At 40.0% G+C, this 24,041-nt stretch overlaps 1 protein-coding gene across 1 annotated transcript in view; it reads right to left on the bottom strand.

The window, feature by feature from the left end:
* Positions 1 to 24,041, bottom strand: part of LOC113295028 (transcription factor-like protein DPB) — an 86,755-nt gene that overhangs the window by 17,161 nt on the left and 45,553 nt on the right. Inside the window, exon 2 of the mRNA XM_026543389.1 lies at positions 4,919 to 5,069. Within this exon, the coding sequence (XP_026399174.1) occupies positions 4,919 to 5,069 (151 nt within the window). The remainder of the gene's footprint in view (positions 1 to 4,918; positions 5,070 to 24,041) is intronic.

Here is a 24,041-nt window from a genome sequence, read left to right on the forward strand (position 1 = left end):
TTGTTGAGCCTAAAGAAACGATTGTTCCTATGGAATGCTTTTTATCTATTCAATCTACTTATAATTATTGCAGGTACTACATGACAAGTGCTTCGGGATAAACAAGGGGAGATTTTTGATCCCATTGTTTCTACCTAACCCTAGACGTTCACTTCCCCATGTTTGTTTTGAGAAAATGGGGATTTGCACCTAAACAAGGAGTGTATTTTTGGTTATTTTGTTTTGTCTATATACATATATATATCTCTAAAAATACAAAAGATTTTGTTTGTCCAGGGTTTCTGTGGTCCACGAACGGTGTATTTCAAAAAGCTTTTATTCCATGGCACATGTTACTAGATGCAGCACAAGCACGAATATAATCCTGCCAGCTAACGTACACCAGTGTACTGGAATTCCCTCCACAAGTTTGAAGAAAGTGAAGGATACAATTAATGGTAAAAATCCTTCCTTAAACTGGTTCTTGTCGTCGTATCAAAGTGATGAAAATTTCAGGAACCTGGTAAAAGATTTCATCAACAAAAGAAACAGCTTAAAATCTCGGATTTCTGCATCCTTAGAAGATATTATTCACTATGAACGAATGTTGTCTCAGTAAGTTGACAGTGTTTTCAAAATACTTGGAGGAGTTGTATGATCCCTTTGTTAATGAACTCTTCAATAATGAGAAGGAGTTCTCTGAAGAAACTTTGGAAAAGTTCATGAATGCCTAGGATGTCTTCTTTTTGGATTAGTTGGAAGGATAACTAGTGCTTTGAATAACGATGATTGTGACTACACATAGCTATTTTTGTTTTCATCTTCTTATGTTATGTTTTTTTAGGTTTATTGGTATTAAATTCTAAATTTTTTTGGAGGATGATGATTATTGCAATATTTTAATGGTTTGTGATATTGCAATATTTTTATGGGATATGTATTGTTTGCGTCCGTGAACTTGAAGGTCCCATATTTTTTCAAAAGTAAATTCGTTCATAAATTGGTATTGGTATTGATGAAAGGACGAATGGACTTTTGACATATACAAAAGTTACGCCTATGCAACATTTATTTGATGGAAAATAGGATAAAATCTTTTGTGTAACAAGGATAAAGTCTATTATATCGTTACGATGGAAAATAGAATAGATCCTTGTATGTTATCCACGGTATTGATCTTCATTGACCCATTTTTTTATGTTTTACCGTGAAGGCTCCATTGTGTGTCTTATGTTGAGCACCTTACAACTAAGTCGATTTACCTTGGCTTTGTTGGTTGTTACATGAGATGCTATATGTCGAGCATTAGGAACTAAATTAATCAACTAGTTTGGTTATTTAGTTTGTACTCCATAAGTTTTCTTTCTTATGTTGAGTACATGTACGGTTAAGGTTGTCATATTCTATGATGAACTTAGTCGGGGTTCCATAAGTTCTCTTATGTTGAGCCAAAAATAATTAAATTGATTAGTTCGGTGATTAGTTTGGTTATTTGTATTCCAATTGGATTAATTGTAGGTTCTCTTGTAATTAATCTAGTTGAGTTTTCATATATTCCACAAGTTCTTGTGTTGAGTATATGAAAGGCTACACTATCATGTTCTATTGGTTAATGTAGTCATATATTCCGTAAGGTTTTCCTTATGTTGAGTATTTGAACGGTTAAGTTAGTCATCTCCGTATGATTGACTTAGTCATAGCTCCATGAGTTTGCTTATGTTGAGCACTTTAAATTAAGTTGATCACTTTTGTGGCTTGATTTAGTTGCGTATTCCAAATTAAATTAATCATGGGGTTACTTGTGATTAATTTGGTTGAGTTTTGGATATAGAAAATCATTCTCATGGTTTTTGGTGTCCAATAAAAAATCTTTCTTTTCTTTCGAAATTAAGGTCGCTCTTGTTGTTCTCTCAGGAATGACATCAAATGGGGGAGAGTTCTTTTGAACTTGTGCTTAATGGTAATATCTTGCGAGGAGTGTGACTGTGGAATTTTATAGGGGTTATCTTGTATCTTAAAACTCCTTGATGAATGTTGTTAGCTTCGGCTATAAGATTGCATCTAAATTAAGATGATGTGTGTTCTTTCTTTTGGTCATGAAATGTCTCGTGTGGAAATTTCATAATGATCCCGTTATTGTACCTTTGCCAATTTTATTGACGAAAAGGGGGAGAAATATTGTAGCTCACACTACAAATACATATGGTTTTCGGATCATTGTGTAAGGGGGAGTGGTTTCCATGATCGAGATGGAGTATTGACTAAGGGGGAGTGATACATATCACCATAGTATTATTGTTAAAGTCGTGATACAATTGGACTTTGATGTTATATAATAATACTATGACATTGTATAATAATGATCGAGAATCTCTATTTCTCTCATTGTTATAGCTACGGCTCTTCAACAACGGTGATGCTAAACTTACAACCTTTGGGATCATTGGAGTACTTGGAAGGACGAATATTTCAAGGAAAGTTGAAGATTAGACTATGGAATAGGAGCCACTAAAGTTTATCTTTTTTGTATTTCATATATATTAATAGTTTTGTCACTAAAATTGACAAAGGGGAAGATTATTAGAGCATAGCTCGGTCGACCTCGCATGCGTTGCTATATCAAGCATGTTTGTCAATGTTAGTGATCAAAACTATAAGTCTTCATTTCTAGCCTACATAGCTAAGTCTCGGACTAGGATATAAAAGTATAGTTGAGCTCAAGGACTTCATGGAGATTCATCATACAACGACGAAGATCTATACAAGGAACCGTGGGACTTCATCGACAAAAAGGTTTATGGAGACTTGAACTTATATATCACTCAAAAGTATATCTATTCTATCTCCTACTTCTTATGAGACAAAATTCGTTTTCTATATGGACTAGATCATACACATTTGATATTTCGAGCCGAGTATATCTCGCCTATCTATACCTCAAAATCATGTGTTGGTAAAGCGTTTCGCTTTGATCAAGTTTATCTTCGCCTAGTGACGAAAGTCATGAAAAGTTTCAATTACTTTGAGAATTGCTCTGACGTGAATCGGTCTACGAATAACGGCTACATAGCGTCCTCTGAGAATGTCTCAATGATTGAAATTAGAGTTTAGATTACATAACCATGTATTCCTTGAACCGAAGTTTTCGAACCTTGTTGATCAAGAGAAATCGGGAGGATTCTGGAATTGGCTTGCCAAGTCCGCGAACTTTCGGAAGTTCTCGACCGAGAATTTCTATTGGATTTTCCAAAACTCGTTTGTGTGATTAGTCCGCGAACTCAGTCCACGAACCCAGTCAGCGAACTGGCGGAAGTTCTCTTTCCGAGAATTTCTGCTGAGTTTGGAAAACTCAACCGATTAAATTAAGTCCGTGAACTTGTTTGTGAACTTAAGAGGTTATGATCTATAGATGTGCTCTGAACATGAAAAATTAAATTACTAAGGAATGCTTCATGCAAACCGTGGCTATAATGTTCATGAGCCGATTCAATCGAATTGAATCATCTTTGTTTCAATTGTGTCTTGTGTAGTTACATAAGATCTCATAGCAATTGAACAACTCTTTAACTAGTTCATTTGAGTCAATTGAACTAGTTATGGTGAAGAAGAACAAGGTTAATATGAAATGCTCATACACGTACACGTTTGGCAAGGTTTTCACGAACCCAGTAAACGTCTACCCAAGTGTGTGTGACAAGCTAGGTTTTTCGATCTAACAGTTGAGAAATATTAGCTTGAATCTAAATCAGTTTTTCATCTATCGGTGAATATGGATTGCTTTGTAACTAAGGCAAAACCCTGATTTGAAGGCTATATAAAGGAGACATCTAGCTTTGAGCAAAACTAATCCCCACACGTTTTTGTGATACTAGTACGCTCGCTAGAGTCGATTCTCCTTTAACCTTTGGTTTTCTTCTCTAAAACCAGGTTAAAGACTTAAAGACTTCATTGGGATTGTGAAACCAGACCGATACTACTTTATCGTAGTTGTATGATCTGATCTTGCATCTTCTATCGTACGAGTACAATTGATTGATTGCCTTGAGATCGTGAGAGTTCTCCGATAGGCAAGATAAAGCAGACACCAACATCTTCGTCTCACTGTTTGTGATTCCTCGACAATCCGCTTGTGTAGTCAGGAAGGATTGTAGAGAGGTGATTGATTAATCTAGGCTGTTCTTCGGGAAAATAAGACCGGATTATCAATTGGTTCCTGTTCACCTTGATTTTATATTTTAAGACGGAACAAAACCTAGGGTTTATCTGTGGGAGACATATTTATCCTTTGATAAACTTTTCTATGTGAGACAGATTTGTTTATTATCAAGTCTGCGATTTTGGGTCGTAGCAACTCTTGATTGTGGGTGAGATCAGCTAAGGGAATCAAGTGCGTAGTATCCTGCTGGGATCAGAGGCGTAGGAGTACAACTGTACCTTGGATCGGTGGGAGACTGATTGGGGTTCAACTATAGTCCAGTCCGAAGTTAGCTTGGAGTAGGTTAGTGTCTGTAGCGGCTTAATACAGTGTGTATTCAATCTAGACTAGGTCCCGGGGGTTTTCTGCATTTGCGGTTTCCTCGTTAACAAAATTTCTGGTGTCTGTGTTATTTCTTTTCCGCATTATATTTTATATATTGAAATAATACAGGTTGTGCGTTCGTGATCATCAATTGGAAGTCCAACCTTTGGTTGTTGATTGATCCTTGGACATTAGTCTTTTGTACAGTCCAACTTATCTCTCTTTGATAAAGATTCGCTATTGATTTTAGCTTGAGTAAAAATCAAATCGAGAGATTGAGATATAAACTCTTTGATATATCTTTTTATTGATTGAGTCTGACAGTCTAGTTGATTCTCATAAAAAGTATATTAAAGTTTGTCCATACAGATTGCTAAGAGAAATATTGGGTGGTGTTGTTAGACCCCCGCTTTTTCATATGTAGTTCTACCTTTGCTTTCAACTTTTTTGCACACTTGGATACTAAATTGACGAAGTCCTATGCCACCAACCTTCTCACCACCACCTCCTACTGCCCGTGTTTGCGCTTTATTTTTCTTATTATTCCCCGCTGACCACGCATCATCATATTCTGCTTTAAGATTAAACTTATTAAAGGTTTTACTAGAAGGAGAAAATCCTAAACTTCTACTTGTTGTTGACGTTGATTTCTTATAGGCGTCTAAAACACCTAATTTTATATCTAGTATTTATGCTTTCTTTGTTATTGTCGTGTGAATTATGTATCTTATGGTTACTTTTGAGTGTTTTAGGTGCAATGGAGTCGTTTGAAGTGAAAGAAGGAGAAATGAGCCATTTGAGCAAAAAGGATAAAATTATCATTTCATGGATGAACATTATCTGGAGCCAAGCCAAGGTTAAGGGGCAACTCTATTTGGAAGAACACTAAAGATAGGCCAGCTGAGGATCAAGGGGATGCCAATTTGGGTAGCCCTTATCCAGAAAATGCATGCGCTGTTAGCACCCAACTGGGGTGTTCCCTATCTCTGGGGTGTAGTCGTCCAACCCTAATGCTTATTCCCTAAAATCGAGAGGAGTCTGCCTCTCATTTATTCATTCACTTGAAACTAAAAGCAGCGGCTGCTGCTGTTGAAACCAAGAGAAGAAAAATTGATGTTGTTGTTATGGATTTGAATCAGCAATTAGGTGCTCGAATTGCAGAAGATGATTGATTATAAGAAACCAATGAAGGTTGGGTTTGATTTGAAATCAGTGAAATTGGATCTGTGTTGATGTTGGAGGAGAAATCAGTAGCTGGATGATTACAAGAATCCGAGAAGAATTGATGGGTATGACTCAGTTGAAGTCATGAACAAATGCAGGAGAAGTTGATGCTGGTTCCAAATTGGTTTTGGTGTTGAATCAGGGAAGGTGACGTTGCTGCTGTCGATTGGAAAGGGATAAAGGAAGAATGGGTTTCGTATGGTATTGGTGATGGTTAATCTGAGCTCAACAGAGAAGAGAAGAAAAGGAAGAATCGATCTCGTTCTTGAGCTGTTATGATATACAGGGAAAGAGGATAAATTGGAGATGAAATCGAATGGGTTCTGTCAGTGATGAAATGGGTTTGTGTTGATGGTGGATTTTAGTTCAGGGTTAAAATTGTAAAACCAAATTTATGCGCTGACATCCTGCAAAGGATAAAGCCACTCATAAGTGATGAATACTTATCCACTTTACTAATTCACCTAAGATGGAGCATGTAGCAACAATCCCATATACCTTGTGAATTTATAACATTATTAATGAATAACCAGCCTTGTATTTCCTGTACTGCCCCACTCTTATCATTGGTGCGGCATGACGACTGAGTGTTGCTCTCAGCAGAGCAATACGAATCTCCAAGCATTAATAATGAAGCATGTACGAAATACTCTTACAGGCTATAACTCTCGGAGTGTTATACTAGCCCGATTGAGCATCTGGACTGTCCATATCAGTCTCAGAAACGATCACGACCATGTAACTTCACCAGCATGATTGGATGGTTCAGATCGAATCCATAACCCTCAAGAAGGTATTGGAGTATTCACCACCGGCCCAATGCGGACCCCCATGGTCGGCCTCCCCAAAAGGGTAGCATGGCTTGCCAATACGTCCATCCAAAACAGCATGGACGAGAAACTCTAAATTAGGGTTTGCGACACATTACATGTATCACAAAGTAGTCTCAACCATCCATCTTCGCATGCATAGATGGAGGGTGTAGATGTAGATTCAAAGGGCCCAGAGCATGTCAACACAATCACTATTGTCCCTCCTACATACATGACCGATCGGTCAGGACCAACTATAGTTGGTCGTTCCAGTTCGTACGCCCAAACAAGGCATGACGCACGGCCGGTGAAACCCTAATTAGGGTTTGAACATCACGAGCGTCCATTTTCTCCTACACGAATGAAGGGTCCAGGAATAGACTACGCAGGTTCGGTGCGCATCAACATGATCACCGTGGGCCCATCTATCTCCACACCCGATCGGCCAAGGCATATCATGCCTGGTTGCCTCGATTCGCACGCCCAAACTACGCGTGGTCACACCTTCCAATTGCAAACTAATCTCGACCACTCAACTTTGCCGGAAAAATTGAGTGGCTTAGATAACGTTTCTATGGGACAATGAAAGACAGGCGTGTACATCATCCCGTCGTCTGCTCACCAAACTAATCGGCCAAGACCGACCAGGGTTGGTCGCCTCGAAATGCGCGCCCAAAATTGGCATGACGCGCGGCCTTTGCGGCACAAAATCTCTGTCACAAATCAATCCTAGCCGCTCCTCTTTGCTGGACAAATTGAGCGATCTAGATTACACTTTCACGAGACAATGAGGTATGGACATGTACACCGGAATGCCGTCTACACGCATGCCCAATCAGCCTTGCAAAAATCGTGTCCCAAGCTTGGATTCGACCAAGCTGATGTGTGATGCTTGCGCACCTCTTCATAAACCCTAATTCCACTAACGGTCGCAGATGAGTGTCTCAAAGATCATCTCGTCCGTTCAACTTCACCTGCTTGGTTATACAACCCTGGTCAGGAATTAACTAGTCAATGAGGTGTCGTGGTGATTACCATCCGTCACTCTACCACACCAAGTGATCGGCCAAGTCAGGACTTACATGTACAACCCCAAACTATCACTTGAAGATGGCTAGACATGCATCTATTTTAAGACGCTTAATCGTGACTTACTCAATTAAGCCTTAAAACAGCGATGCTTCACTCATGCTAAATACATTCCATGAATTACATGCATAGGATTCAAACGATATTTCACAAAAATCGACTTCCTAAATAACTTAGTTATTTAATCTAGCATTACATGCTACTTTCTGTGGGTCCCACGATCCACATACTCGAGACATCAATCATGTCATAAACTGGGGCATACATACTGGGGTATTGGTCTGGTGGTTTACAGCATGCAGCGCACAACGCGCCATCACAAGAACCTCTCAGGAAGTTATGGGCGGTTAGTGATGATGGGAGAAGTGGGCAAGACTAGGTTAGGCTCAATTACTTGTATAAATAGGTTCTCCTCCCTATTTTCAAACAAGACAAGACAAGAGAAGCAAGTGTTGGTACAATGGTATTCAAACACCGCAACTGATAGCTTACATTCTGCAAGCCAGTTCAGCTTTCTGAACAAGTCATACATAGCCAACACCTTCACAATCTCAACACCTTCTTCGCTTCCGTCCCTCAGATCAGCCCCATCTCCTTCACTTTATGACCGAAGAAAGTCTGGAACGGCCATTTCTTGGTTTAGGCCAGAATTGTACAGATTGATTTCTCGAATCACAAAGCACTCCCGTGCAGTGCATTTGTTTAGGGTTTAGATTCATTCCTCATCCACACACCCCAAATTACCAAATTCGGCAGGAATAGTTTTCACCCATAAACAATTGGCGACCACAGTGGGAGATTAATCTCTCGGTTGTGAAGTCAATTTCTTCAATACCAATTCAATTTTACCGACTTTGAAAATGGTGGATCTTAGGTCTGGATCAGCGACCAATCCTGACGGGACTAGCGTTGACCACACTCTCGGTGTTGATATCTCCGGTGTCACCGTGCATCCAGTCAATACCATCAATGTATCTCGTGGAATTGATTCCTCTACTACCAACGCTAGTGGAGCAGGAGATGTTCCAGTAAGTGTAACACCTCCCATCACCAGAGCCAGAGAAGCCGAAAATCCCGGCATCTCCTCAAAGTGTAACGCCTCCGGTGGTCACCAGAGCAACAACTTCCACCCCTTCATCAGAACGAGGATATGGAGGAGAAAGAGGAGGACCATCTCCCAATACCATTGCATGGATAGGCAGGAAGTCCTTGTTAAGACTCAAACGGATATGGCTGCAACTCAGAAAGAGGTACTCACTTTTCTGAAGACATTAACTGATCGATTGCCACAAGAGCCGCGACATCCCCTTAAGACAACAAGAAATGCATTCAACGCACCCGGAGAAGGTACTTCAGCGGCGCGGACCTACATGGACCTGATCAAAGAAGCGACATCAGATATGAACGGTTCTGTCATGGAGATTCCTACACTGGGGACTGATCCTCACAACGATCCTCCTCAAGTCAATAGTCTCACTATGAGACGGAGGCCGGTGGATCAGGAAGCGGTTTCTCTAGTGGAAAGTTTATGCGAACTTTTACACCTCTCGAAGAATCAATGGGAAGAGACGTTTTGCTGTAATCAACTAGAAGAAGGTCACAATCGGGCCATACACGTTACTGCACGCATCAAGGATTCAGAGTTCAAGAGGGCCCTCATCGACATGGGACCGTCTTCAAATGTGATTACTCTCAAGACCCTCAGGATGGCCAAGGTTCGCTCAGGCAAGATCGTATGGCATCCTACCACAATGACAGACTTTGAAGGAAACTAGACCAGCACATACGGGATCGTCCCTTAAACGTATCACCAATGCCTGAAGACTATGCTGGATAAAGAATTCGTTCGTATTCTTGCATCAATGTCTCCTTATGCACCAATATGCGGAGTAGAACTGTTCGAATTGAGGGAAACTCCGCGGGAAGGATCAGACAAAGTCCATTGCATCCCATTCTCCACGTGGGCGTCAATCCAGGAGGAGGACCGAATTGCATCATTGAGGGATAATCCCCACGACGCACCTTTGCTGACAAGGCATTCCTCTTCATCCGGTGAAGCCACAACCCATGTTTCGTGGCAAGCCGTGACCAGAAAGGGAAAACTGTATACCGACGCCTCTGTTAGCAATCATCAGGGGAGACTATTACCCAGTCTCTCCGCACAACGGAATGCTACAACAACAACGATCCACAGGAAGAGGTGCTGGATGCTCCACAACAGCTGCAAAATGGTACCAACTCCACAACTTATGAGCTCGACGATGAGGAATCTCCTAGGCCTATCTCCATCAGCTCGACCTTATGTAAGCATTCATAAAATCTCCGATCCAAGCCGGTCAAACAATCTCCGAGGCAATTCAGGCGCGAGATCAGGTGTTACATGGATTCCAGAGACTTGAACGAATGCTGCCCCAATGACGATTTCCTCTACCTAACATCGACATGTTGGTAGATGCTACCAGCGAACACGACATGTTATCCTCCATGGATGGATGTAGCGGCTACAACCAGATAAGGATGTATGAGCATGGTGCAATTACGACAGCACCTGCTCTGCTGGAAACAACAAGCCGGCCAGTAATGAAGAGCCTCACAATGTTCGTGGAAACATATATCTCACCAACGGGAAATACAATCTTCAGCCTTTGTAAGAAGTTCCGCTGAAGGAGTAAGAGGAAAACCACCGAGATACAACATCATGCGCGTCCAAGATAGCCAACTCCAACTCCAGTAGCACATGCACGACCGCCACAATGATGAAACAACGTCCAAGATATTCCATGTCTGGATCGACGGAAACAACATGAATGAGAGACGCTTTCAGAATTTCGTCTCCCATAGAAGAAGTAGATGCGTTACCAAAGGAGATTGCACCTGGGTCTTAAGAGGTACATACAGATTCTCCATGTCAAGAGCTTCATCATTAGTTAAGTCATTCGCATGAAGGAAATTCCCTACTCCTCAAAGACACTATCCTAAGATGATAATGGCAAAGGAATATGACACTTAGCACTGCCCATCTCAAAGATGGTGAATTTAGAGAGATGCAAGCACGCTATCGTTCCAAGATGTCCAAAGACGAATATATACTCAAGAGTGCAGAAGTATTGCCAAAGGCCGGTGATATTCCTGGACGTCTGTAAAGCGCAACGCAGGCGTAAAGACGGTCTCATGAATCCAGCGTGGCAACATATATCAAGTCAAAGGCTCAATGGATACTCGTGGGCAGGGGACTGTCCCCCTCTTCTTCATTCCATGAGGCAACATCAAGAATCCATCGGTTCCATCATTAACTTCTCCCTCTAATAACGAGACGATCTCTACCACTATATGAAGACCGCCAAGTTCGCGCCATCTTTCTCCCAGTCTCTTCTGATCGCAGCTGCAGTTGAGAACCGTTGTTCAAGCTTCAACGTAGAAACAACCACTACGGACATAAGTAATCCGAACTTCTGCATATTTTATTTTCCCACGGAGAAGTAGTAGAGTCACGGAGGAGAGATGACGACATCTTTATTATGGTAAACCCACCGACCATACAAGATAGAACCATGTAAATCGCGCTTGGGGACTGAGGCTCAGCATGAAGTTCCTTCAGCGTCAGTCAGAGACTTCCTCAACACGGTCAATCAAGAAGCATGTAATTCGAAATTGTAAATCAAACTAAAGAGGAAGCTGCTTCACCGCTCTTCCACAAGAAGCTTGCTTCAACGCTCTCTCCTGAAGAAGCTGCTTCAACACTCTCTCCAGCAGAAGCCGCTTCAACACTCTCTCCAGCAGAAGCCGCTTCAACGCTCCCTCCACCCGAAGCTGCTTCAACGCTCTCCAGGACCTGCTCGCTCCAGAAGCTGCTTCAACGCTCTCAGCGGGACCCACACCACGTTCGAACATACAAGGTTCACGTTTGGGCAAAGCAAGCACGCCTTGGTGCCACGTTCGAGCAAAGGGAAGACCGATGTTGGTTAGCAAGACCGGTGTTAGTCATCAAGACCGGTGTTGGTTACAGCAGCAAGGCTGGTGTTGGTAGAAGTTACAAAGCTGGTATACGGGACAAGTCCGGTGTTCGAACGAAACAAGACAGCAAGTCCGGTGTCGGTCGAGGCAGCGATGTCCGTCAGCAAGGCCGGTGTTCGTCAAGGCAAGGCCGGTGTTGGTCAAGGAGAAAGTCTGGTGTTGGGTGAGGCAACAGTCGGCCCCAAGCAAAGCAGGCACACAGTGGACCCACGTTTAACCGAAGCAGGCAACAAGCCCACGTTCGATCAAGCAGACGCATGTTGAGTCCCACGGTTGAGCGAAGTAGGTGGGACCACATCCCTATCAAACAGGTGCAACAGGGTAACGTTTGGTCGAAGCATATACATGGTGGGGTCCATATCCATTCAGGGTTCCATGCACGGTTGTCTATGGGAAGAGTAGCATACAAGTTATATTCCCTTCTTGGCTCAAATATCTGAAGGAGGAAACCGGTCCCACCAAGGTCGTCGTCACACCTGGCGTACTCCCACAAACGAAGCAGGCGCAACAGTCCGTCGATTAGGCACATCAAGCCCACGTTCGATCAAGCAGGCGCAATATCCCCTCGACCGAAGCCGGCATAGCAAGGTCGATCGAAGCAGGAAAGACCGACATCATGCTAGGGGAACGCTCGCCTAGACGCCACTTGAACGTGACATGCTCCAAGGATAAGACGACCCGTCTCTCCTGGTAACATCTAACTTTGTCTCATAAGTTTTATCTTTAACTGTCACCATCTCATGCCTACCCAACAATAATGCAACCATCATGCGCTAGGCAGGGGACTTAATGTTGATGGTGGATTTTAGTTCAGGTCTAAAATTGTAAAACCAAATTTATGCGCTGACATCCTGCAAAGGATAAAGCCACTGATAAGTGATGAATACTTCTCCACTTTACTAATTCACCTAAAATGGAGCATGTAGAAATAATCCCATATACCTTGTGAATTTATAATATTATTAATGTATGACCAGCCTTGTATTTCCTGTATTGCTCCACTCTTATCATTGGTGCGACATGACGACTGAGTGTTGCTCTCAGCAGAGCAACACGAATCTCCAAGCATTAAAAATGAAGAATGTACGAAATACCCGTACAGGCTATAACTCTCGGAGTGTTATACTAGCCCGATTGAGCATCTTCACTGTCCATATCAGTCTCAGAAACGATCACAACCATCCAACTTCACCAGCATGATTGGATGGCTCAGATCGAATCCATAACCCTCAAGCTGGTATTGGAGTATTCACCACCAGACCAATGCGGACCCGCATGGTCGGCCTCCCCAAAAGTGTAGCATGGCTTGCCAATACGTCCAGCCAAAACAGCGTGGACGAGAAACTCTAAATTAGGGTTTGCGACACATTACATGTATCGCAAAGTAGTCTCAACCATCCATCTTCGCAGGCATAGATGGAGGGTGTAGATGTAGATTCAAAGGGCCCAGAGAATGTCAACACAATCACCATGGGCCCGCCTACATACATGACCGATCGGTCAGGACCAACTATAGTTGGTCGTTCCAGTTCGTACGCCCAAACAAGACATGACGCACGGCCGTGAAACCCTAACACGAGCGTCCATTTTCTCCTGCACGAATGAAGGGTCCAGGAATGGACTAGGAAGGTCTGGTGCGCAACAACATGATCACTGTGGGACCATTTATCTCCACACCTGATCGGCCAAGGCATATCATGCCTGGTTGTCTCGATTCACGTGCCCAAACTAGGGGTGGTCACACCTCCCAATTGCAAACTAATCTCGACCACTCAACTTTGCCGGACAAATTGAGTGGCTTAGATCACGTTTCTATGGGACAATGAAATATAGGCGTGTACATCAACCCGTCGTCTGCACACCAGACCGACCAGGCTTGGTCGTCTCGAAACGTGCGCCCAAAGTTGGCATGACGCGCGGCCTTTGCGGCACAAAATCTTTGTCACAAATCAATCTTAGCCGCTCCTCTTTGCCGGAAAAATTGAGCGATCTAGATTACACTTTCACGAGACAATGAGGTATGGACATGTATATCGGCATGCCGTCTACACGCATGCCCAGTCGGCCTTGCCAAAATCGTGTCCCAAGCTTGGATTCGACCAAGCTGAAGAGTGATGCTTGCGCACCTCTTCATAAACCCTAATTCCACTAACGGTCGCAGATGAGTATCTCAAAGATCATCTCGTCCGTTCAACTTCACCTGCTTGGTTATACAACCCTGGTCAGGAGTTAACTGGTCAATGAGGTGTCGTGGTGATTACCATCCGTCACTCTACCACACCAAGTGATCGGCCAAGTCAGGACTTACCTGTACAACCCCAAACGATCACTTGAAGATGGATAGACATGCATCTATTTTAAGACGCTTAATCGTGACTTACTCCATTAAGCCTTAAAACAGCGATGCTTCACTCATGCTAAATACATTCGATGCATTACATGCATAGGATTCACACGATAATTCATAAATATCGACTTCCTAAATAACTTAGTTATTTTATCTAGCATTACATGCTACTTTCTGTGGATCCCACGATCCACATACTCGAGACATCAATCATGTCACAAACTGGGGGATACATACTGGGGTATTGGTCTGGCGGTTTACAACATGCAGTGCACAACGCGCCATCACAAGAACGTGTCAGGAAGTTATGGACGGTTAGTGATGATGGGAGAAGTGGGAAATACTAATCGTGTAACACTAACACACGCAACTCCACTACTCCATCACTCCACTCTCTCCACTTCCCATGAGAGACGTGGGTTCGGCTCAATTACTTGTAGAAATAGGTTCTCCTCCCTATTTTCAAACAAGACAAGACAACAGAAGCAAGTGTTGGTACAACCGTATTCAAACACCGGAATGGATAGCTTACATTTTGCAAGCTAGTTCAGCTTTCTGATACAAGTCATACATAGCCAACACCTTCACAATCTCAACACCTTCTTCGCTTCCCTCCCTAAGATCAACCCCATCTCCTTCACTTTGTGACCGAAGCAAGTCTGGAACGACCACTTGGTTTAGGCCAGATTTGTACAAAACTGATTTCTCGAGTCACAAAGCACTCCCGTGTAGTGCATTTGTTTAGGGTTTAGATTCATTCCTCATCCACACACCCAAATTATCAAATTCGTCAGGAATAGTTTTCACCCATAAACAGTGTGGTTTGAATTGATCTCGAGAAGGTGTAATTGATTGGTTTAACTGAGGACTTGTGATGTTGTTGTTGTTGTTTCATCCAAGAGAACAAGCTGTGGATAAGAGAATTCAGAGATAGATGTATGTTAGGAATGCAGGGATTTGAATGGCCTGGAATTGGCCGGGAACTGAACAGAAACAGGGGAGACTCTGCCGGAATCGGAGTACAGCGAGTTAACTCAACGATCCAGCTCACATGACTTAGTGATCCAAAGATGACGACGCCGTTATTATGACCGTCAAAGATAACAGAGACGTATGAAGACCTTCAGTTTGACTTAGCTAGCCGGCGGCAGTCCTCAGGTGACCGATGGTGGCCGGATTCCGATGGTGACATCAGCAATCCCGACGAACACTTTTGGACAGAGATTTTCACACGGGTATTATCCACACATGGGCTTGGTAGACTAATTGGAGATGGGTTTTGAGAAGTCCTAATTTTGAAAAGAGTATCCTTTTGGAATGGGAGAAGCATATAAATAGAAAAATCTTTCTCTAAACCTAGATATCTCGATTAGGGAGGATTCTACTTGTTTTCTAGGGTTTACAACATGAAAACTTTTCTCTTTCTTCTTGTTATGAACTCCTTGAGCATGAGTACTTAATTTTATTATTGGTTTTGGAATAGTTGGATTTCACATAACATGATTTTGGGTTTAATGAATTAGTTTTGTCTCTTTATTATCGTTCATGATTTTCTGGAAATATAGTTATATGATTGACGTATTATAACATGATGGATTGTTTGTTTTGTCAAGTTGCAAATTGGTAGAACTTGTAATCACATATATTGCTAGTTTAGGGTTTATCATCGAGCGATATCCTTGAACACAAGTAGCATAAATATGGTTATAGCTTATAGTGATATATCCTTGTAATCATATGTGAGTCGTGACCTTTGTTCGAATTGTTTGCGCAATGTATTTCAATTGCAATGATTAGCCTAATTTCATGAATCTTAATGCTCCATGGGAATTGAACTTGATTAGCGCAAGGCGTTAGGTTATTCTTTTGGTAGAATTCATATTTGCATCGTTTTACATGTATGTGTGATGAAATCAGGAAATTGCGGGATATTCTTTCGACTAGGTATCTTAGGGATTTTGATAATGAGAGATTAAATATCAATTCTATTTATTAATACAATAACATGTTAGTGAATGAAACGAAATCCTTAACCAATATTCTCATCTTATTGATTCGCTTGTTTATTTCTTTGTTTGCTTTTATTTTATTTTTAGTTTCATAAAAACAAAACATCCCCCCATTGTTTGCTTAAGATACCAAAACATATTGACAACCTAGACCTCTCTGTGGGAACTATCCTTTCTTACCCTTGCTTCATAATATATTTTGAGTAGTAAGAAAGTGTAATTATTTTTGACGCCTACGACAGTGATCAAATTTTGGCGCCGCTGCCGGGGAGGCAGCGGTTGTCACTTGTTTTTGGTTTTTTTTATTTTTGGTTTTGTTTTTAGTTCTTATTTTCTGGTTTTAACATAGTTTTGAGAACTCTTGTTTCAGGTACCAATTTCTATGGACGGAGAATATTGGAACAATGGGTACGGTTATCAACCTCAAAAAATTATGACAACTATCAGCCTTGAGAGGAATACAATCACAACCAATCCTTTGGTTATGGTCAATATTCCACGTTCCCTTTGAGTTATTCTCATACATACCAACCTTTTTATGGTGGGTATGTAAGTGAGCAACCACAAAGAGGCGATGATACTTGTGATCCTATCAATATTTCCTCTAGTTTGGTAGATGGAATGCAACAATTTATGGTCAGCATGGAGTCAGTTTGTAAACAACCAAGCATGGAACAAGTTTCATCGACCGAATATAATCATAGTATGTTTGGCCCAATTCTGATCGTAGTTATGATCATTCACCCATTCAAAGGGAAGATAACTGGCCTAGCAATACTGAAGTAAGTGATTCTACTTTTGCCTTGTCGAACGAGTTTTACAAAAAAAATGGAACATTATATTCAGAATTTGGATGGATCACTCCAAGAGCTTCAAAGAGGTGTAACGTAAGAAAGGGCATTGATGAATACAAAGAGGAAATGCACAATTGTGTTGAAAAGGACCAACCTTTGAGATATTTGATGATATTAGTGTAGTTGACTCAACTCTTGATCTTTATAATGATCAAGCACCTATTCAAAAGGTACATGAGTATGATGAAACTAGTGTTCTACAGAACTTTGCAACAAGGTTTGTGTCTAATGATGATGAGTATGTTGAGAATGTGACCGATATGAACCATATTGTGGAAGACCCAATTGAGCTTGCATATGATTGTAATGATGATGTTGATGTCGAGATTTTGGTTAAGGCATAAACGGATGAAGAATGGTTGCAGGGTTTGATAGAGGACCATGATATACAAGAGGTGAATAGTTCACTTGAATTTTTCAATGATGAAGAGGATTCCGTGCTACAAGAGATTGTGCGAGGTTTGTCTAGCCCTTTGCATATCGATTCTTCTCCTTTACCTCTTATTGGTTTGAATGTATGTGCTTCGAGAATATTGTTGAATGACTTTGTTTCTCGATTTCTGCCATTAGAGATACTTGATTCTCATACTATGCAGGTTTTGGAACAAGAAACCGTGGAAGTACCCGACTTCTATATTATTTATACACTTCCAAGTGTGGACAAGAATAAGTGTGGGGGAAGCTTTTATCGGTTAATAGCTTCGTTTCTGTTTTATGTTACTAATATTTGTGCGAAGCTAGTTGTAGTTGCAGGAAATCCCACAACACACCCCTTATATTATCATGACTATAATTTCTAGGTCTAAACTTATTTGATATGAAAATAAAGATAATGAAAATAGAAAATAAGACACAAGATTTACGTGGTTCGATCAATATGATCTACATCCACGGGGTTAGGGATCTTCACTATGATTGTTTGTAATTACATACGGATTACAATTGAGACTCCATTAATGAGTATTTGGAGCTCTCTCTCTCTTTGGTTTTTGGGGAAGAATAAGAAGATAATAATAATACAAGTTACTTTTCTCTCTCCTACCTTTATCGTTATATAGGATGCTACCTAGTGGATGACAGCTCATATAAAGCTAAGATTTCCCCTAATTTCGGATCTGGCTTGCGATGATATCGCAAGCTTACAAATGTTAATTTCGCAGATCTTCCAATCTTCGCAATGTTATTACATTTTTCTTATGTTTAAGCTAATATCACTTATTGTGTCGTTTCTCAAAGTGCTCTGCGACATTTTTGTAATGCGTTGTTAAGAATTTCGTGAGCGTATCGTTGTCGCGAAATTCTGATCCTACATCTTGCCTCTTTTTTCTTGAATATTGCTTGAAAATCGATCTTCAGGAAAAAATACATTGTTGTAGTTGTTGGAGAGAGATACGTGGTTTTGGAGTAGTCTTTGATCTTTGTTGATGAAGGAACGAGCGAAAGAATACTGGACTTCAAAAGTACGTACTTGCCTCTATTCTTTTGTGAAGTTCCGAAGCGTTGCGAAGTAAATAAGAAGTATCAACCCTTGAAGTATGCGAAGTATGAAGTATCCTTGAAGAAGTATAAGAAGTACTCAATCTTCGAAATATATAAGAAGTATGGAGTATGAAGTATCCTTTGAAAAGCATAAGAAGTATTCAGTCCTCGAAATATATAAGAAGTATCCGTCATTGAATGCGAATAATAAGTATTGCCTCTATTCATGCGAAATTATTACTCCATTTTTGGTGATTCTTGCCGAGAAGATAAAGAACATAAAATGTTTTCTTGGTAATCCATAGTTGCCTCTGTTCTTTATCTATGAAGGTAGAATCCTTGGGAAAATGTTGAATGTGCGAATGGTTTCTTCATTCTTATCTTGCCTCTGTCTCATGTTTTGTGCTCATGCGATAGTATAATCTCTTCAAGTTGCTTATAATTGTGCGAAATAATTGAGCGATATAATCACATTATTCGAAATAATCACATTCTGCGAAATTCTGACACATTCTACGAAATTTTGAATCATTCTGCGAAGTTCTGAATCATTCTACGAAGTTCTGAATAATCTTGCGAAATTCTGAATAATCCTGTGAAATTCTGAATAATCCTGAATAATTCTGCTAAATTATGCGATATTATTGCGAAGTTCTGCAATATTATTCCGTACAGTTTTGTAAAGTACTTGTGCGAATATAATGCTTATGTGATAATTATGTTATGAAATGTGTATGCGATGTTTATGTTATGAAATGCTTATGCAATGCTTTTATGATGCGAGTATGATGCTTGTATGATGAGAATGTTTATCTATTGCAATGTATAGTTAATGTTTGTGTTACTTAGCTCATTTTGCACGCTAAAATTGATGTAGCTTTAAATTGCCTCCATTCTCCATTTCTTTGGCTTTTTCTTTAGTGTATGCATTCCTCTTCGTGTAGTTATTGTTCCTCACAAGTTCTTACTTGTGTTTCATCTTTCCTTTTTCCTGCACTATTAGTATCTCATAATAGTATGATCATAATATCAAGTCTGCGGCATTTTCACTGCCTCAGTTTCATTTCCATGTACACATTCGCAAGATTGTTTTCTTACATATAATCATTCTCGCAAGCTTACTTGCTTACTCATTTTCTTATGTGGTCTTATTTTGCCACCTCTTGTCATTGCGACAAAATCGCAGGACGTGTTTGCACTTTCATACAGAAACCCATTGATTTTGCCTTAACTTTTTCTTTTGTATTACTGCCTCTTCAGGATTGTTGCGACAATATGAAAGGCCTAAATATTCTTGCAAAAATAAATCCCCATGACATTGTCGTCTTGCGACGAAATCGCAGACGTCCTTATACTTTCATGTACCGACACATTGATCTCGTCTTATATTTTTCTCTAGTATTATTGCCTCTTCAGGATTGTCGCACAAATATGACAAGCCTTAATACCCTTGCGAGTAAAAAGCCTCATGACATTTGCGTCTTAAGACACTTATCAGCTCCCTAATGGAGGGTGCCGCCCTTATCTCCCCCCTGGTTGCCCCTTCAAGGAGGCGTACTTCTACCATACAAGGTTAGCTCCTCCCATCCGGTCTTAACAACAACTAGTTTTTTTCGCAGCCTCTTGTCCCTTTTACCTATAGGGCTTATGGTTACGAGACTATACCCTAAGTAGGGTTTTCTTCGGGCCGAGTGCACTATAAGCCAAGACTTGTCAAGAATGGCAAGGTACGCTCCATATGCCCCTAGCACTCTTGACTCAACCGTGTACCTCGGGGCGTTGATCAGATTCTGCACTCCTTGGGAGAGTCCTTATTACCTTAGTCGCCCAACCTAAGTCATAAGCTTAAGCTGAGAATCCAAGGTGCCTCTCCCGGATGGGCTTTATTGACCCCAAATCTCCATGACTCAGGTTCCAGGGCGGTGTAACCTTTCCCTGAGCCATGCAACAGGCGCCCCCTTATATGACGTACTTTAGGTCTTATATTTGCCTCTTGCGAAATTGTATTCGCGAAATAGAGTGTACGCCATAAAGGTACGCCCCTATCTGCGAAATTTTATTCGCGTTTCTGCGAAATTTTCGCGTCTCTTTGTTTCTGGGAAATGTTCGCGTTTCTTTATTCTCTCATTCATCTTTTCATTTCTTTCATCTCTTTCATTCATTCTTTCATTCTCATAATATCATATCATTTGAATCAAAATAAATATTCAAGAGAAATTCTAATACATGGTAACTCTGAAATCTTTGTAGTTGTGAAATCTTTGTAATTCTGTGATTCTATCGCGTTTTGTAAATCAAATCAAAAATATTTTTATTCTATGCAAAAGAAATTTTCTAGAGAAACATATAAATTGAATTTTCTCAGTTTTCTGTAATTTTTAAATCTCGAAATCTCTGTAATTTTGAAGTCTTTGTAATCTTGAAAATCTTAGTAATCTTTATAATTTTTGAAATCTTTGTAATCGTGCGATTGAATCGCTTTTTGTAAATCAAATCAAAAATCTTTTTATTCGTTCCTAGTATAAAGTAAAATGTTCAAGGAAAGTGGTACTTAGCTTTTATGTGATTCGTTGTTGTTGTCAATCTCGCGCGAAAAATACGTTGCATGAAGTATAAGTGTCGCTTAGCAAAAATAAATGCGAGAGGCAAGAATTGAACGCGCGACCTGCTACTTGCATATTCTCACACCATACCAACTGTGCTAAGCCTCTCTTGCGAAATAATCAAAGTTCTTATGAAGTAATCAAATTCCAACTGTGTGAGAGGCACTTCTGTATAAATTTCGCGTAACAAAAATAAACACGCGAGAAGCAAGAATTGATCCCGCGACCTGCTTCTTGCATTCATGCCTCCTAACCAACTGTGCAAGCTTCTTCTTTGCGAAATATCTCTGTGAAATTATCATCAACTCTCTTCTGTGCGAAATAATCAAAGAAATATTTGTGCGAAAAAATACGCAGGTATTGGGACTTGATCACACGACCATGAACTCATTAACTTCGTAGATGACCAATTGTGCTGCCTCTTGTTTGCGAAATAATGAAACCATATTGCGAAATTATTCATTTCTTCACTCTCTGTAAAAAAGAATAAAACTATGTTCGTAAGCGAATTCGAACTTGCGACCACTAACGCACATACTGCTCTCTGGACCAATTTTGCAAGAACCTCTCTGCGAAATTAACGTATAACTTTTTTCCTTATTCTTTTATTCTCCCATGCAAATGAGAAGAAAATGAAAAATATGTGTCTCTGTGAATTCGAACCCGTGACATATTTGTTGTTCGCTCAACCTTAAACCATCTGTGCGAATTTCTGTTTGTGACAGAAATTACAGCGCCTGCCTCTTATCTTATCTTCGTCTTTCCCTTGTTTCTTCTCCTGAACATGAAAATCTTCCACTGAAACTTCCATTTTTTCCTTAAATTTCACCACAACAACTAATTTTTTCTCTTACTCTTATCATGTCTTTGAATTGTTGATGATGTTTACTCCCTGAAAGTGTGATTTCGTCCATAAAATTTCGATTTTTGAACCTAAACTTTGTAGATCTAGAAAAATATGAACAATAGCTAATCTTCATGGAAATTTTTTGAACCAACAAGCTACATGAGGGATAAATCCTTTACTCCTCCCTGTTTCTAGCGCCAAAAATGTAGTTGCAGGAAATCCTACAACACACCTCTTGTATTATCATGACTATAATTTCTAGATCTAAACTTATTTGAAATGAAAATAAAGATAAAGATAATGAAAATAGAAAATAAGACACAAGATTTACGTGGTTCGATCAATATGATCTACATCCACGGGGTTAGGGATCTTCACTATGATTGTTTGTAATTACATACGGATTACAATTGAGACTCCATTAATGAGTATTTGGAGCTCTCTCTCTCTCTTTGGTTTTTGGGGAAGAATAAGAAGATAATAATAATACAAGTTACTTTTCTCTCTCCTACCTTTATCGTTATATAGGATGCTACCTAGTGGATGACAGCTCATATACAACTAAGATTTCCCCTAATTTCGGATTTGGCTTGCGATGATATCGCAAGCTTACAAATGTTAATTTCGCAGATCTTCCAATCTTCGCAAAGTTATTACATTTTTATTATGTTTAATCTAATATAACCTATTGTGTCGTTTCTCAAAGTGCTCTACGATATTTTTGTAATGCGTTGTTAAGAATTTCGCGAGCGTATCATTGTCGCGAAATTCTGATCCTACACTAGTTTTTGCAAAACAGGTTCTATGGGAGGATCCCCAACTTTTCAGATTATTGGTGTATGGGGAATTCAACTTGCATGTCGGGCTGACGACTTTAAACCAAGCGCTGCATGGGAGGCAACCCACTGGTTTTGTATTTCTTATCTTTTAGTTTTTTTTTTGTCTTGTTTTTATTTTATTTTTTATTTCTTGTCGCATATCATTATAATATTTCCCACCTTGACTTTCTTTGGACGATTCAATTTACATTGAGGACAATGTAAAGTTTAAGTGTGGGGGAGTGGTTAAGCATTTGCATTGTAAAATTTTCAAATTTTTCAACTTTTTTGTAAATTAGTGAATAAAAGAAACTCCAACTTGTAGTTAGTTTAGAGTCACATGGTATACATGTCGCTAAGATTACACCGAGATTCTCATAAGAGTGAATGAACTTAGAGATGACAGAGAACATGATCGGGTTTCTTACTTGTATGAGAGTTAAAGTTGGATTTAACCATGCCAGTGGCAAATGAGGTGCAGAATGAATTCGGTATTATAGTTGTGGTCCCCTATAGTGGAGACTACCCATGTTACATAATGTGAGGCACCGACCTTCAAAAATATGTGCTTTTAGAGTGAGTGTCACCGTACATTAATTCCGGGTAGAATGGTGAGCTACCCAACCTCCCACCACTAGAAGCACTACTTTGATCTCTTGACTGCCATTTTATCAATCATGATGGCGACATCGAATTGCTAACTGACATACCACTTGTAATCTTGTTCGCAGTTAGCACCATCCACTTTATCTCTCTCTACACCAACAGGTCCATAGAAACACAATCATCATCAACAAGAGGAGCATACCAAATTCGAAGGAAAGTTGAAGACGTTCAAGGTTTACAAGCAACGGTACAGAAATGAGCATATTTTAGATTCAAGTAAAGCAACAAGACAAGGAGCAGAATTTTTATAAGTTGAAGACTTGTGTACAAGAGCGAAGATTAGCAAGATGAGAGTTCAAGAAGTTTATGATATCGAGACATACAAGTTGTGAAGAATCAAGCGGTAAAGTACTTACACCATGGCCTTTGTACTTGCATTTTTATTTTATCTTTATTTGTATTTTATTTTCTCTTGTCACACAAAAAAAAATCAAAAAAAAAAAAAAAAAGAAAGAAAGAAAAAAAAAAAAAAACTTGGGACATGGTCATCAATATGCTGGGTCTCTTGTTAAAAAAAATTGAAAAGGAAAGAAAAAAGATTGAAGAAAAAAAAAAGACAAGAGAAAATTTTGCTAGGTTCATTATTAGTTTTATTAGAGAAAAAAAAAAGAAAGAGACAAGAAAAATGTGTTGTATTATATTTTGGTTTGTTTTTAGTTTTATTGTTTCAATAAAGCATATGGAAAGAAGGAATATATATAGTGAAGTTTCAAGTAACAAGGAATTAGAGGAAAGAATCACATTGTCAAGATTCTACGAAGTTCAAGAGTTATCATCGACA

This window comes from Papaver somniferum, chromosome 7 (assembly GCF_003573695.1).
Source record: "Papaver somniferum cultivar HN1 chromosome 7, ASM357369v1, whole genome shotgun sequence".
Classification (NCBI taxonomy): domain Eukaryota; kingdom Viridiplantae; phylum Streptophyta; class Magnoliopsida; order Ranunculales; family Papaveraceae; genus Papaver; species Papaver somniferum.